This window comes from Drosophila melanogaster, chromosome 3L (genome assembly GCF_000001215.4).
Source record: "Drosophila melanogaster chromosome 3L".
NCBI lineage: Eukaryota > Metazoa > Arthropoda > Insecta > Diptera > Drosophilidae > Drosophila > Drosophila melanogaster.
The window spans coordinates 15,637,961-15,652,466 of NT_037436.4; the positions used below are offsets into that span (position 1 = coordinate 15,637,961).

Genomic DNA, 14,506 nt, shown 5'->3' on the forward strand with positions numbered 1-14,506 from the left:
AAGATAATGCTTCTGAATTATGAAATAGTTAGGTAATATGGTTGGGCCAAGATAATAGCAGAGAATGCGCAGCTCGATGGAGATATACTTGCACATTACTTACATATAAGCAAATACTCTTCAATAGTTTGAAATTCTGCTCCATATTTTATTACTATATATTTTTAACGGTACGCAGTCAGCATTATTAGAATATCAGTGAGTATAGGTTCCAGGAAAAATCCAATTAAATATACAATAAAAGATAATAAGCCCTTTTGCATATTCCTATAATCTCCCAAAGGAGAATCCCTCGTCCTTATGATAAACCATCCTTTACTAACGCACTCGACTCCAGTACCGAACCACCTTGTCTCCGTTAGATCCCTCATCGGCAACCCTATCGGAACAATCTTTTATCCAAACACAACAAGCCTCATTCTTAACCTCCGACCCTTCGAACAAATGCCGTCAGTTGTTCGAACACTCCTCTTTGTGAGATATCTCCCTATCTCCCGATGTTCTCGGTTCCCGATTCCCCGTTTTGCCCCCGGCTACCCAGTTTCCCCGGTTCTCCGGTTCTTTTAAGCCAATTTGTAAACCATCAAATCGCGTTAAATGCGCTTTTCCGGTCGCGGCCTCTTTTCCTCTTTTATCTCCGGAGCGACTGCCGCAGCGAGGAAAAATCTCATTGTTATTGTTTGGCTTGCTAAACGGAAATGGTTAGGCTGACAGCAGGCTGTATCCTTTTCGGCTTTGCACCTCCGACAGGTACAAGGACGACATATGCCTTGATAAGGATGCAATCGTTCGCGCTTCTCTCAACTTATTGATTTGTTTACCTTTGGGCCAATGCCGCTGTGAGAACGGAAATTGAAAGGCTGTTGGCCCGAGTATTCCTCATAGAGTTATGTAAGCGTTTTCTGTAATCATTTCTTTTTTTTTGGGATTGTCACCAGGCAAGTACTATAGTATACAACACCCCTACCTCTATCTGAACTTCCGTTGCAGAACAAACGACCAGAACCGTGGCCAATGCACTCGACACACACACAGTAGCCGGCTTGAAAGGTCGATTTTGGCCCGGTTCTGTTCATAAAAAGTCTGAAAAACGAGCGTGTAATTTACGAGCTGTTTGTCAACAAAGCAGGAAAATCTATTTCGTATTTTATTATACGAAAAGAATCGAAAACTGGAACCGAAACTGACCAGAAGCGACCTAATGAGGCGTTTTTGATCGCTTCCGCTCCTTGTTGAATAAATTTAAATACTCATTAGGGTCAAATATTGAACAAATCGTCTTAATGTCATGGGGCGACACACTGACTCATTCATTATCCTATTTAATTGAGGAATATTCACAAGAAAGAGGTGAGGCTAGAAGAAGTTCCAGTTGAAATAAGGTTGGTTAAATAAAACAAATTTTAAAATGTGTGGGGCTTGGTTCCGAATTAAATTAAATTAAATTTAAAACGTTCTAGAACTGCCGTTTTTAACTAGATGCATAATAAATTTTCAAACTTCAATACTTTTAAACTGATTAGACATTATGTATATTTTCCGCGCTCTTCAATATACCTTTCAGTTTTTTAAACTTTTACGCTGTCACGTAATTTGAAACTCAAACTTTTCATCACATTGCTTGCAATAGATTCCTGTGTGTCCTGGAAGCCTTAAGCGCTATCTACCTTGGCGATCTCAAAAATTACTTACGAATAGTTTGCTTCCTTGTCAGCCGGCTTCCAGTGACTTCCTGGCGTTTCTGCCCTGGTCTCTTGGACACACAATCAATCATAATTGTTTCTCAGTTTGTCAACAAACTACGAGTTTGGTGGTGCTGGAGTTTCGAGTTGTCTGTTATCGCAATGCAACCAGGTTGTGGCTATGGGCGGCTGGCCACGCCCACTTCCAGCGGCATCAAGCAAGTTTCAGCACAAAGCCATTGACATTTGTGGGCGGGAATTTGGGAGGCGACCGGGAAGAAAGGAATCGCGTTTGCTAGCTTTTGGCGGCATTGCATATAAAGTTGCAGCAAAAAGTGCACCAAGGGAGCCACAACAATAACGAAGGACGAAGGCTGATAAGCGTCGAAACGGAAGTGGCACACAGACACGGGACTAGCTTAATGGGTATGAGTGTATTGGTACACTTGGAGAAAACATTGAAATTGAAATGTTGACGAAATTATTAATTCGATTTTTTTACCATCTAACAAAGTTCTAAGCCGAATAAATATTTGATAAGGCATTTTAAGAACAGCTTATGTTTCAGTTGCATCCTTTCAAATTAAAGTAGATATTTCTTTGAGTGCAGCGACAAATGTGTGGCAAAGAAAAAATCGCTTGGCAGGCGAGGATGGGCGACGCAACAGTTTGCCAGGGGATATTGACGGACCAGAGTCGCGTTGAGTTGCTATCAATGGCATTGGAGGAATTCCCCAGTGTGTCCTGCGTGGCAGCAAAGCATGAAAACCCGATTACGCTCAGTTGATATGCAAGGACCTCCCCGCCAGTCTCCATGCCCCCATCCCTTAAGTACATATAGATACGAGTATGTACATGGATATATCTGTGCAGGCGACGAAGAAGGAAAAGGCGTCGCGTTAACATATGATTGTCGTCTGCCTCGCCCAAACATAAAAAGGGATAAAGGATAACGAAGCGCAAATTTCAAATAATCATGAATATTACATGAGCTGCAAGAGTAGACAAACGTTACACACACATGGAGGCCAGAACTCTGGTTCCCTTTCTTTTCGCCGGAACCTCCTTCTTCTTGGCGGCGATTTATATGAAAATCATTCACACGTTCCAAATTATTTATTAATGTCTATGCAAAATTGTGGGACCAAGATAGGGGGGAAACGGGAAAGTGCCATAGTTAAAGAGGGTTTGAACTGCTCGGAAGTTAGGATTTGACAATTTTTGTGTTTAATTTCCAGACTTTCTTCTTTTCTGGACGTTGACAAGGGGATGAAAAGGTTCGGAAGGTTTGTCGATAAATCGATGCCATATATTTTCATTTATATTTGAATACTCCCAGATCTAAAAGTGTAGTTCTCAGTAAATAGAAAACTGAAAAAATTAAGAAATGAAGAAATAAATATAAACATTTATATATTCATATATCGTTTTCAAACACAGCTAAATAAAATAAAATACAGATCTTCCTATTTGTATGATATATATGACCATATGAGTTAAATATTCCAAATGTGTATATTAAATTGTTTGATTATGTCAAGCAAGCTTATGGTGTATTTAAATTTAAATACCTTTTGACATCCGAATATATAACTTATAAAATGTATTTATCTTAACTTTGACTTTACTTCCTTTATTAAAAAAGCATTAATACCCATAACGTATGAATATTTCTTCAATTGCACGCACACAAGTACCTTTTGCCAAACAGAAAGCAAGACAGCTTGACTGATATGTCTGCGTGTGTATCTGTGTGCGAGCTTAAGAGTATCCGGTTGCTTGTGTGCGTGTGCGTCAGAAGGGAAGCCGCGGCAATGAGCTTGCAATAATGTGATAAGCGCAACGGAAATGAAAACAAGAATAAATGCAAGTGCAAACCGAGCGATGACAGCGGCATAAAAAAGAAAGGAAGAGAGTGTAAGTACCGCCAATAACAACAACCAAAGCTGCAACAACAAAGGCGAGCCACAACAAAGACTGAGCACTTAAAAGCCATGCGAAGGCGCCAGCGTCAACATCGCATGGATGCACTGAGAAAAATGTATGCTTAACTTTAACTTAAAATATTATGAAGTATGTAAAATTATGAATAATTTGTTAACCCGCTTCTTAATTTACTTTGTAATTAAAGAGCATAGAAAGTGGGTATAGTCGGTTCTAAAACTATGAAAACTCATTATATTAAACAAAATAATTAGTTATTATAAGGTTCTGGCTCTAAACGTCTTATTTTCCTGTCATAAATGTTGCAACATTATAAAATACATAACTTATTGATAAAAGAGTACAACTTTTGAGTGCAGTGTCAGCTGGACGGATTGAAAAGGGCTGTGCAATGAGGAGCTGCCGTCATCAGGCAGTCAGGCAATAAAAGGAAAATTGCCATTGGAGCAAGGACCCCCTGCATTTTCAATACCCCTGAGCCACCATGCCCCCTTAACCCCTTGCAGCCTCGACACCACCGCCCATCACATGTGGCGCTTTTGCCTCAATTATTTTTATTGGTTCGGCGCAAAAATTTACGTTGCATACTTTGCAGCGCCGCCTGGCATGGCGTTAATTTCGTTATGGAAAATTGCAACGACTTGACATGTGAGCGTGCGATGGGGAACCGGATGATGTGAGTCGGGAAAGTCGGATGGTAATGGGCATAAGAGGGACAGGACACTGGGGAAAATAGTCCTTGGAATCGGAATTAGTTTAGCTAACAATGTTTTTATGGCCGATATTGGTTTACTAAATGATATTCACTAGAAAACATTTTAGTTTATACAAGATAATTATACAAATTTATTCCTATTAAAGAAAGCACATAATTGTAAGAATAAATATTCGTTAAATATGATATGAAAAGAGTAAGAAGAAAAGATTTAAAAATTAGCAAATTAATTTCTTTAGTTTAATTAATTTCCAATGATTTAGATCACCTTGTTTTCCCCCGTGTCGTAGAACCTGTGGAAAAGCGGAAAATGGGAACGTGCACCATGGTGCAAGGGAGCCGACAATGCGGCGCCACTGCATACAATTGAGCTTAATATTGAAAACTTTCGAGTATCTTAATTAAAGGTTAAGTGTGTGTGATCCTTTTCAAAAAGAGAATGGAGAAAGAGCTCGAATTATGGTAATTTGTGTTGAAAGGCTGCTAAGTGGGCAATTGAAACGGTTGAATGGGTGCAAGATTTACGGCTAAAGCAGAAGGAGCATTAAATGCCAATTAAGGAGCTGTTGCCAAATATTGGTTAAATAATTAAATCAGTTGATTCATTTGCACACACTGTTTTTCTGATTTAACCTTTTTAATTGATTAATGTTACTCAAATGACGTACCTTTGTTTTGCATTGCTTTTCCCTCTGACTCTATAATTAATCAATTAATTCATTTGAACTCAATATGCAGCTCAAAATTCATTTATAAACCACTTTAACATACACTGTTCAGTCATTTTAAATTGAAAAGGTCGAATTAAAAAACTGCATACCTATAAAATAAATTGAGCATTATTTATCAAAATAAGTGACACTACAGTAAGACCAATGCAATTTGCAATTACTCTATAATTATACAACAAAAGCAATTAAATTCAACTTAATCAAATTGCAAATTGACAGCTTCAAATGCAGAATCACCCCTCGATAAAACAAATGCAATTGACCTGCATTTCAAATTGCACGAATTTCCATCTCCCTTGAATTGAAGTAGCGAACATCTTTCATTGCCTCAGTTCAATCAATAATCGAACGTGTGAAAAAAATATATGGCAGAATGATGTTGAAAAATTGGTAGTGTCGGGGAAATTTATACTCAAAGTAGTCGGCGCTAATATAAAATGTAAATTGTATGCGCAATTTGAAGAGGAAAATCCAACACAATAAATACAAATTAGATGAAATGTCAAAGGAAAAACAGGCCAAGTGGATTACATAGGCACTGATCGCTGGGGTGAACCAAATTGTTCAATTTAGTTATTTTCTTATCTTGAAATATTAGGCATTCAATTGCTTTAAAACTTTGTAAAAGTTTTTTATAAATATATATTTGTGCAAAAAAAAAAAAAATTCTTAAAAATTATTTGTATTTAAATTTTATTTGGTAGTCTATAAAGCGAAGCATTTGTTTTTAGCCGCTCGTAAGTTAGTTTTGCTTTGTTTGCACTTCTCTGCACCATATCATTACATAACATCTAATTAAGCTTGAAAAAAATTTTAAAATGATGTTTTTATGACCTAGCATTTTTAAGTCGAATTAAGATCCACCCTAAAAGCATTTTTATGCTTCGTCTCCAGCTGAAACATCGTGCAAATCCAATCCGCCTGGCCGAGTCCTGACCAAGTACAAGTTTCAAGCTCACGTAGAACGCCGTGACCCCCAACCCCTGATGGAGTCCTGCGAAATCCATTCCCACACCCAATCCTTGATGTCTGCTGTTATCGCCGAGGGCGATATTTTCAATGCGCTGTCGGTAAAAATTACGCACTCTTAGTTGGTCGCCTTCGTCCGCGGATGTTTTCGGCGACTTGTCTGCCGAATTCATTTTTCCTTTTTGCTCTTTTCGCTAGCCAAAGGCGGGACATGAATATTTAAAAAAAAAAAATTCGCCAGGCTCATTGCACGATTGCGACGATGTTTTAGATTCTTAGATGGCGAACGAGGAGGCGCAGGAGCCACCACGCACACGCACAATGAATAATTTAAGGACCCCGAAGACAGACGGGTCCTGGCATCATCAAATAAATGCCAAATGAGCAATCAAAGTGCCATGAAAGACTAACTAAGCAGAGCCACCAACTGATGAGGGGCTGTAAAAAATGATGTACACGAATTATCGGGACAGTGGGTGGCTTTGGGAGGTGTGGGTGGTTTCAAGCTGAGTGGGCGGTGTTTCGGTTCACGTAAATGAAGCGCGTAAACAGCAAATAAAGTTGAGAGAAATTTTTACGCATTTTTTACTTGCATAAATAATAAAAATTTGCCTTATTTTCTTTGGCTTGCTTCGCGGAGTAGAAAAACGTGTATTTTTGGTTATTCTTTTATAACACTAAACTTAAAGAAGATTAAACGAAAATTCCTTTCCTATTTTAAGCTTTCTTTAATCTTAAATTATGACTTATCAATATGATACAGTTTTTTTTTGTTCGATAGAAAGGATTCAATGCTAGACTATAACACGTTGCTTCAGCATTTTCCTGGCGAATTGGTTAAGGAAATTTAAAGTGGTCTACGCATCGAAGACAAAAGAAAATAGCTGGCGAAACTGAATTATAGATTCAACTCGGGGCAACCAACTTGGCAGGCGCTCCTCCTCGATGGAAGACAAAAACTTATTATACGCCGGGGCTTTTGCCGCATCAGCTGGGACCCCAAGTGGGTGGTTGGGCGGAAAAGTGGGGATCTGCACTCACAGCCCCGTATTGTCGATACATAAGCAATTGGTATGTACAACTGCGCCTCCTGGTTTTCCGACTTGCCCCGCTCGATTTTCCCCCGCAGCCCGGCAGCCTGGCAGAGAAATGCGGTTATGAATTCCTGAACAGAAAAGTCGGGGAGCATCGGCATCGACTGCAGTTGGTTCGCACAAGAGGCTGAAGTTTTTTATTAAAACTTGTGCAGCGAAATGAGCGTCAGGCTAAATAAAATATGAAAAAATAAAAAGTTTCATAAAACATTTGTGATTTTGTGCAATTTTTATGGCTCTCGACTTTAAGTTGCCCGTGTGGGCCAAAAGTGGAGTAAGGAACAGGGGCATTAACTAGCCAACTATTGGTCGGGGAGGTCTATGGAACCCAGGCACGTTTTGTGGCCACAGTTCGAAACGAAAGTAGAAGAATTTATTGCACTGACATACTAAGATGCTTCCTATTTCGTTATCGAAATGGGCCAAATGCGCTCGAGCGTATAAATTGATTGTGCCCCACCATGAGGTAGGTACAGAGAAATATGTTATCTAGGTTAGTTGTGGCATTATTGATCTGCAATTTATCTAACTAGGTGATAAGCGAGTTGATAAATTGAAACTACCAATGCTTCTGCACAGGTAGAAATAAATGATTATCTCACAGCATGCTTAGAAAATGTACTTATATCTTAGATTTAAGATATGAAAACCTCTTGCTGGTTCATTCAAATGTATGGTTTATCAAAAAACAAGGCAACAAAAGTCATCGGTTTTAGTTAAACACAATTTTGCACACTCAAATGGGCGTAACATAGCCCTATTTATGTGCACTTTGAACCTATCATCTGTGCTTACTCACAATGGCTCAACTATGGTATCAGTTGTTAAGTTGAAATGCCAGGACACAAAAGCACACCAAAAATCGACAGAAACCATGGCAGAAATGCAACAACTTAAGCTCTGGCAGCCCCACACAATACACAAATCCCAGTTTTGGCTTAAATGCCAAACAAATTTTGCAACAAATTTTGCCGTTATCGAAATGACCCATTGACTGCTGTGCTCTTTGGCTCACACATACACACACACACACACATATACGCACATTCAGGCGCAAACAAACACTCTAAAACACATATCGCTCTAATGAAACGCAATATCTTCGAGACAATGCTAATTGCCAACGATGCAAACAGAAGCTGCATTGAGCGCAGCATATGCAACCAAATTATCCGACGAAATTTCTACAGCCCGTGCACTGAGAAAAATATTTTATGCTATCGCACTAATATAAATATACAATGATCAATCAATAATCCCCTAACTCATAAGTAGATGGGCCAGCATTTCTTTCAAAAAGCATTTATTTATATTTTTAAAACTAAATCACTAAATACCAATATGTTTTTAAAGTTGCGGCAATATTTTCGTTGTGTATGTGCAAGCCCGACTGGCATATTTGTGTGTGAATGTTTGCGTAGAAGCATTCATTTCTGTGAACGTTTCGTTAACTTGGCCAAAAGCCAATTTTCAGCCAAAACGCATGCCAAATTTGCCAAAAACGGAGCGAAGCGAAATAAGAGAAATAGCTAAATATTTTATGATATCGATGAGGCAGCAGGCAGTTCCGCAGAGCAACTCTCAAGCCCACAGAAACCCCTTCGTGTTGTTTCGAAAAGTAGTTCAGCAATAACAGCAAAGCGCATTGACAGGCCATTCGAATGCATTTTTATACTCTGCACTTCGACCCCGACCGAAGTGAAATTTGGTAGAATCAGGAAATAAGTTGTATCAAGAATGTATCTACGCGCTTTGTTGTTCTCTTTTCTAGATTTCTTAATCGTAATTTTAACTTAATATTTCAAATTAGTACATAAGCATGTTTATTCTGCTTTTATTGAATTTTATATATATCCATTAAGCTCTGTGCTTAACCGAATCGTAGAGTATATTGCACACTTGCAAATTCTTGGATATCCCTGTGGCTGCTCGTTTATTGTAGCCATTTATGGGATACTCGTGAAATATGAGTTTAGTTATCCACAGGCAAGGGAGAACTTGGCCAGTCTCCCCAGGCCAATCAATATTCGATGGCAGCCTAAAAGTATGCAAACGAGCCCCAAAACAAAAGCTTTCGATGATAGAGCGAACTTGAAGCACTCACCTGCAGTTGCATCGCGGGCGGAGGCACTCCCATTTCCATTTCCACCTTGTTCCGCCTGATTTAAGCCATCGATATCGATGCTGGACCGTGTCTTTTTGCCACGCCACACGCTGACGCCACAGCACTCGGCGCAGCAGCAGAAGACAAAGCCCAGAATGAGCAGGATCCAGGCGGAAACCATGAGGACTATGGTCGAGGTCGATCGATAGCTGTAGTTTTCCTCGCCGATGAGGACGAGGACTCTTTCCGCCGTTAAATTGGCATGGGTCGCAGTGCCATTTGCATGGAAATCCAGTAATCCGGCCTCCAAGGTCGGCGCATAAAAGCTATCGACATGGGCTAAAGCTGCATAACCACTGTCCACCACATGCAGGTATGGTTGCACTTTTGTCACACGCACCACTGTGTAATTAGCCATGATTGCAGCTCACTCACTCAACAAGTCCATCAATCAATCAATCACTGTACCAGTTTATTATTTACTGAAATTTGGCACGAGAACGTACATATAAACTGAAGCCGCCAAACGTGACCGTTTCTTTGGTAACTCGCCAACAAACTAAACTAGTTGGTCTGTTCAACGTTTATTCTGCGCATATATTATTTATTTTATTCCTTTGGTTTCGGATTTTGGATGTCGGATTTCGTATTTCGTATTTCGTATTTTGTGTGTGAAAAACAGCGACAACAGTTGACGACTGAACCGCAGTTTGGAAAGATTGTTTAATGCCCATACCCGCAATCTTCGTTATCACATTATGTATTTAAGCAGATAGATCGAGTGACAGTGGCAGCGACAGAATCTCGTCTCTTGTTTAAACAATATTTTACGCGTATTAACGCCTACCCGCCAGATTTTGTTTAATTAATATTTTTATTTTTTGAGCCAGACAGGCCTGTTTTGGCCTTTTCCTCTCGCAGGTTCTGGCCGAGTTTTGTTTACCAGTGAGAGGTTTAGCTAAAGTTGATCGGTCGTGGTGAATTCTCCCTGGGCCCGTGGTGAAGTTCTGGTGCTGGAGAATGGCCAGAAGCTTTCTGAAATTCTTTAAAGAGCTTCCACTGTCTACTAATCGAGGTATTTCATAGGAATTTCGACAAAAAAAAGGATGGGGATAATGACCTTTCTAAGTTTTCTTGACCAGTCGAATAAATACAAAAATTGTAATTTATTTTAATTATTGACAATTGGCCCGGGTATTAAGAGCTTTGATATCGTAAATATAATTTTCGGTAAGCAAATAGATCCAGGTAAACATCATACATATGAATACTTAATAAGAAACATGCTGTTTAAATATTAAAAGCTCGAAATGGTAAATGCAATGTTTTTTACTGCCATCCATCAGTATTATAAGTATCTGAGCGACAAGGAGAACATGGGATTTATTATAAATTTTAATTTATTTTGCGTTCTACTGCTAGTTGGTAAGTCAACTGAATATTCGTAAATTATTTCGGGTGCTTAACATTTGTTATGCAAAGACTTTGGACAACCAGAATATGCAGAATATTTCAATCCAGAAGAGCCCTTAGATGATCACCTAACACGGCCAGATGAGGATGTGGCAAGTAGTGATAATGAGATGACAATGTCGTATGATTATCACAATGAAAACCATGACAGTACTAACCACCCAGGTCCTCAAGAAGATGCTACAACTGATAATTATGTCGAATCGTACGTTGATCATTATACCACTGGAATGGATAATCTTGAAGGTAGTATGAATGATATATCGAAAGTCCAGCAAATTTTAAATGTTCTACGTTTATCTAACGAAATCCAGAAAATCAGCAAGACACAGATTACGGTCAGTATGAGCCACACGTTGAACATGAAATTGAAGATCGGATAGTGCGATATGCGATGCATAAGTGGCGCGAAGAAATTTGAATTGTATGACAAATAAAATAACTTAGTTTTTTACTTCGATGCTCTTTTTATTTTTTTTTTAATCATTTCATTTATGCATTAGTGGATAACTATTAAGTACGCCTGCGTTCCATACCAGCCCTCATAGCAATGTCTTCACAGTTCATGGGTGATTGCCAACCTATAGCATAAAAAACGTTTATTAAAGATACAAATTCATATAAGTTTTGTGTGCAAAACTTACCCAAGCAATTTAGCTTGGAGAGCTCACAGCGTCCGACGTTCCTCCAGCGCCAAGATAATTCGGTCCTTTGTCTGCACTCTCTATTGAAGAGGGGTAAATCGCGATCGATTGTATTATTTAGACGCCTCACACAGGATTCACATCTCCTTGCCAATTCATCACAGTCCCGATCTTGACCAGCAACCAGAGTCAGCGATATGGCTAAGAACCAAATGTTTAAGTTCTAAATATGATATCATAATTATTTCCAGCTTTAACTTACCGAAAAAGATGGTTAAAACTGTTTTCAGGCGCATTATTGTAGTTTAAACTCTCTCACTATGGGAACTTATCAGTTGGCTCACTACAGAAGTTTCCGATCCAACTGGACTTTATATAAATACCATAAACAATATGTCTCAGAAATGACAGATGTTTTAAAAATATGGCAAACCAGAAATAAAAACCTTTAGTAAAGGGTGCAAAAGTTTTAGGAAATGTATTCAAACTAGGACAAGTTTTTGTTAAGTTGAATAAGCCTTTTATTTTGCTTCCTGGATGTCAGTAAAAAAGTACATCAAAAATTAAAAGCCGGGTGTTTTTCGTTAAAGCGGGCTACACTTTATAAAAGCTCATGTTTGGGCTCAAGGAAAACAGTTCGTAAACGATTTTTAGTACGGAATTCACGATGTCCAAGATTACTCTGTTTATTGGTAAGGATTTGTAAATTGAATTTCACAATCCAAATACTTATATTATCAAATATATGTTTTATTCTTTTATTTAGCTTTTATTTGCCTTTTCGTTATCGTTCAGGCCCAAAGTGATAGAGATATTTGTAGACGGATTGTCGCCAGATGTGAGTCAAGGGTCGTGAGAAATGGCAGAAACAACGATATTTCGAATATTTTCAATGAGAACTGTCGGCGAACACAAAGAAATTGGCGTGAAATCTCCCGATGCGAACTCGCAAAAGCTAATTGTATATGTAAGTATATATAAACACTTTTTAAAAAATATATTTTATACATATGTTATCTTTGTGCAGTGACCCTTGAGCGATGTAACACGTTGTCCTGCGAGAATGTCCGGCGAGCCCTTGCACAATAAAATACCAAGATCAGATTCGAAACATTTAATCGACATCTATAAAAAATCCGTCTTTACTGCAATTAAATAAATACTTCGATGCTCTCAATATATATGCTTAGAATTTTTTGATGAAATAAATAAAACTTACTTATACAAACAATCAATATATAATATTTTTTCCAAACTGCTTTTCGCAATCATTATCTAGATATGGAAAGCACATCGATATAGATATCACTTAGTGCAACTGGTCAGTCAATGAAACAATATTCGATTACCGCTCAAAATTGGATATTCGAAAAGTTGAATATATATGTAACTTCGTTTATATTAATTATATAAACGAAACGTGTTAAATTACCTCGTGCGCATTTCTGTCTGCTCAATTTTTATGCATTTAAAATGTATGTTTACTCAATTGTTTCAAAGTCGTTTAATTTTTATAAGAAAAGAATGAGCTCAACACGTTTTAAATTTATTCGCCAAAGAGACCTTGTCCAAAAATGATCCCAATAAGCTCATCAAAATTAAATAGGAAACTGGCAAGTAAACCCTTCCTAAATGAAGGTGAGTGCTTATTACAAATAATATTGAATTTTATTATAGAAAATATTATTCAACTATTTTTGGTTAAAATTAATACATTTTTGATTCAAAGGACTACCTGCCAGAAAGTCTATCGGTTGTCTTTTTCTTGGCATAATACTTGGAGTTTTTTTAGCCGGAATACTCTTTTACTCGCTGATGAACGAAGACTGCCGGAAAAGTTCGAGGAATATAATGAGCATTATTGGAGTGGAAATACCTCAAAACAAAAACGCCACATCGAAATTGGATACTGCCGCAAAAAATGTAGAAGAGAGTAGCGTAGCGGTTACACAAGAAACCCCTGCTGAATTTAATAAAGCTGATAATAATTCAACAGTTTCAATGCCCTAAGATATTAATTAAGTAATGATATATGAAATAAATATTCTATGATAAAATGATATGATAAAATATTGTAAAAAAGTTCGATCAAAGTTGTTGAGCCAAATATATTTTGTTTTTTAAGCAGAACCTGTTATAGTAATATTGAGAGTTCTATATTTGAGAGCATTAAAGTTTTTATTGTTTTTCAGCAGGATACATTTTGCAGGATATTACTCTGAATGAAATGGTTCTAGGAGTTATTCTTCAGTAGGTCGACGAGTCGTAGTTCTAGTAGTTGGCGCACGACGACGTGTAGTTCTTCGAGTAGTTCTAGTTGTTGGAGCACGACGACGTGTAGTTCTACGAGAAGATCTAGTAGTTGGAGCACGACGGGTAGTTGGGGTCCTACGAGTAGTTCGAGGTCGTCGGGTGTCAGGAATTCGCCGGGTTGTCCTCCTTGAAGTTGGAGGGCGAGCGGTGACCCCACCATCAATGCTGTTTCTCACATTTTTGCAGTTTATAACAGCACAACGCTCGAGTGTCACTGTTAAATCGATAGTAGTTTGATAATAAAATATTATATTTTTATATGAAATATAGTTATTTCAAATCAGATACTTACATCGACAAGTAGCCAGAGACAATTCGCAACGAGAGACATTTCGCCAGTTTCGAATGCCTGACTGGCGGCGGCAGTGATTATTAAATGTGGTCGAAACATCATTTTGAACTCCCAATCTCCGTTCATTTCGACGGCAAGTTTCGTTTTCTTGACGGCAAATTTCTTGTTCACGAGTTTGAGCCTGAACAGCCACGCAAAGGCAGAGAATAGCTAAAATAGTTATCATAAGGGTTAATAATCTTTTATGGTATAGCGGTCTATATCCTTACCAAAAATGAGAGTAATTTTCGACATGTTGGTACTGCTACTGACAACTTGTTTGACTTCAGTGATAAGTGTGCTTCGGTCTTGGGCTTTTATAAAGTGCTTGACAGCCTTCGGAATAAGAACCACGTTGCTTTTATCCATTAAGCCCTTTATTTAAACAAGGAAGTTATTGTCATAATGCCCTTCAATGCGCTCAAAAGATGGTCCAGTTTTTATTAAGGGTTTGAATAGGGTTTATAACAATTTTGTTAAGCTTTTGTTTCATATTTTTAACTTTT

General features: G+C 38.2%; 6 protein-coding genes across 7 annotated transcripts in view; 3 read left to right on the top strand and 3 right to left on the bottom strand.

Annotated features, from left to right (window-relative positions):
* comm3 overlaps positions 1 to 9,802 on the bottom strand; it is a 34,579-nt gene extending 24,777 nt beyond the window's left edge. The window contains exon 1 of the mRNA NM_140534.3: positions 9,240 to 9,802. Within this exon, the coding sequence (NP_648791.2) occupies positions 9,240 to 9,657 (418 nt within the window). The 5' untranslated portion in view covers positions 9,658 to 9,802. The remainder of the gene's footprint in view (positions 1 to 9,239) is intronic.
* An 808-nt stretch (positions 9,803 to 10,610) lies between these two features.
* CG43083 (uncharacterized protein) lies at positions 10,611 to 11,165 on the top strand. The gene is made up of 3 exons (NM_001259843.2): positions 10,611 to 10,664; positions 10,722 to 10,958; positions 11,027 to 11,165. Exons 1-3 carry the CDS (start codon positions 10,616 to 10,618, stop codon positions 11,131 to 11,133), a joined length of 393 nt encoding a protein of 130 aa, NP_001246772.1. The 5' UTR covers positions 10,611 to 10,615; the 3' UTR covers positions 11,134 to 11,165.
* Positions 11,166 to 11,701, bottom strand: Eig71Ea (Ecdysone-induced gene 71Ea). The gene is made up of 3 exons (NM_079364.4): positions 11,619 to 11,701; positions 11,357 to 11,557; positions 11,166 to 11,293 (listed from the first exon to the last, which is right to left on the bottom strand). The coding sequence occupies exons 1-3, from the start codon at positions 11,650 to 11,652 to the stop codon at positions 11,226 to 11,228; spliced, it is 303 nt and encodes a 100-aa protein (NP_524088.2). The 5' UTR covers positions 11,653 to 11,701; the 3' UTR covers positions 11,166 to 11,225.
* A 274-nt stretch (positions 11,702 to 11,975) lies between these two features.
* Positions 11,976 to 12,581, top strand: Eig71Eb (Ecdysone-induced gene 71Eb). 2 transcript variants are annotated; one of them, NM_079365.3, is made up of 3 exons: positions 11,976 to 12,048; positions 12,123 to 12,323; positions 12,384 to 12,581. In NM_079365.3, the coding sequence occupies exons 1-3, from the start codon at positions 12,024 to 12,026 to the stop codon at positions 12,443 to 12,445; spliced, it is 288 nt and encodes a 95-aa protein (NP_524089.2). In that variant the 5' UTR covers positions 11,976 to 12,023; the 3' UTR covers positions 12,446 to 12,581. The 2 variants fall into 2 exon arrangements, with proteins under 2 accessions (NP_524089.2, NP_001189113.1); NM_001202184.2 differs by having other exon boundaries at positions 12,384 to 12,534.
* A 310-nt stretch (positions 12,582 to 12,891) lies between these two features.
* On the top strand, positions 12,892 to 13,432 carry CG43084 (uncharacterized protein). Its single transcript, NM_001259844.2, has 2 exons — positions 12,892 to 12,994; positions 13,086 to 13,432. Exons 1-2 carry the CDS (start codon positions 12,931 to 12,933, stop codon positions 13,364 to 13,366), a joined length of 345 nt encoding a protein of 114 aa, NP_001246773.1. The 5' UTR covers positions 12,892 to 12,930; the 3' UTR covers positions 13,367 to 13,432.
* An 86-nt stretch (positions 13,433 to 13,518) lies between these two features.
* Positions 13,519 to 14,294, bottom strand: Eig71Ec (Ecdysone-induced gene 71Ec). The gene is made up of 3 exons (NM_079366.4): positions 14,231 to 14,294; positions 13,962 to 14,171; positions 13,519 to 13,883 (listed from the first exon to the last, which is right to left on the bottom strand). Exons 1-3 carry the CDS (start codon positions 14,253 to 14,255, stop codon positions 13,597 to 13,599), a joined length of 522 nt encoding a protein of 173 aa, NP_524090.2. The 5' UTR covers positions 14,256 to 14,294; the 3' UTR covers positions 13,519 to 13,596.
* Positions 14,295 to 14,506: the final 212 nt, after the last annotated feature.

Bases quoted from the DNA above. Each gene is read 5' to 3' on its own strand.
- CG43083 (NM_001259843.2), top strand. From the start codon at position 10,616: ATGGGATTTATTATAAATTTTAATTTATTTTGCGTTCTACTGCTAGTT. The intron at 10,665-10,721 runs GTAAGTCAACTG...TGTTATGCAAAG, and splicing joins TTGCGTTCTACTGCTAGTTG to ACTTTGGACAACCAGAATAT. The intron at 10,959-11,026 runs GTAGTATGAATG...AACGAAATCCAG, and splicing joins TGGAATGGATAATCTTGAAG to AAAATCAGCAAGACACAGAT.
- Eig71Eb (NM_079365.3), top strand. From the start codon at position 12,024: ATGTCCAAGATTACTCTGTTTATTG. The intron at 12,049-12,122 runs GTAAGGATTTGT...TCTTTTATTTAG, and splicing joins CAAGATTACTCTGTTTATTG to CTTTTATTTGCCTTTTCGTT. The intron at 12,324-12,383 runs GTAAGTATATAT...ATCTTTGTGCAG, and splicing joins CGCAAAAGCTAATTGTATAT to TGACCCTTGAGCGATGTAAC.
- CG43084 (NM_001259844.2), top strand. From the start codon at position 12,931: ATGATCCCAATAAGCTCATCAAAATTAAATAGGAAACTGGCAAGTAAA. The intron at 12,995-13,085 runs GTGAGTGCTTAT...TTTGATTCAAAG, and splicing joins TAAACCCTTCCTAAATGAAG to GACTACCTGCCAGAAAGTCT.
- Eig71Ec (NM_079366.4), bottom strand. From the start codon at position 14,255: ATGTCGAAAATTACTCTCATTTTTG. The intron at 14,172-14,230 runs GTAAGGATATAG...TAACTATTTTAG, and splicing joins GAAAATTACTCTCATTTTTG to CTATTCTCTGCCTTTGCGTG. The intron at 13,884-13,961 runs GTAAGTATCTGA...TCGATTTAACAG, and splicing joins GTCTCTGGCTACTTGTCGAT to TGACACTCGAGCGTTGTGCT.
- Eig71Ea (NM_079364.4), bottom strand. From the start codon at position 11,652: ATGCGCCTGAAAACAGTTTTAACCATCTTTTTCG. The intron at 11,558-11,618 runs GTAAGTTAAAGC...TTTGGTTCTTAG, and splicing joins AGTTTTAACCATCTTTTTCG to CCATATCGCTGACTCTGGTT. The intron at 11,294-11,356 runs GTAAGTTTTGCA...TTTATGCTATAG, and splicing joins CTCCAAGCTAAATTGCTTGG to GTTGGCAATCACCCATGAAC.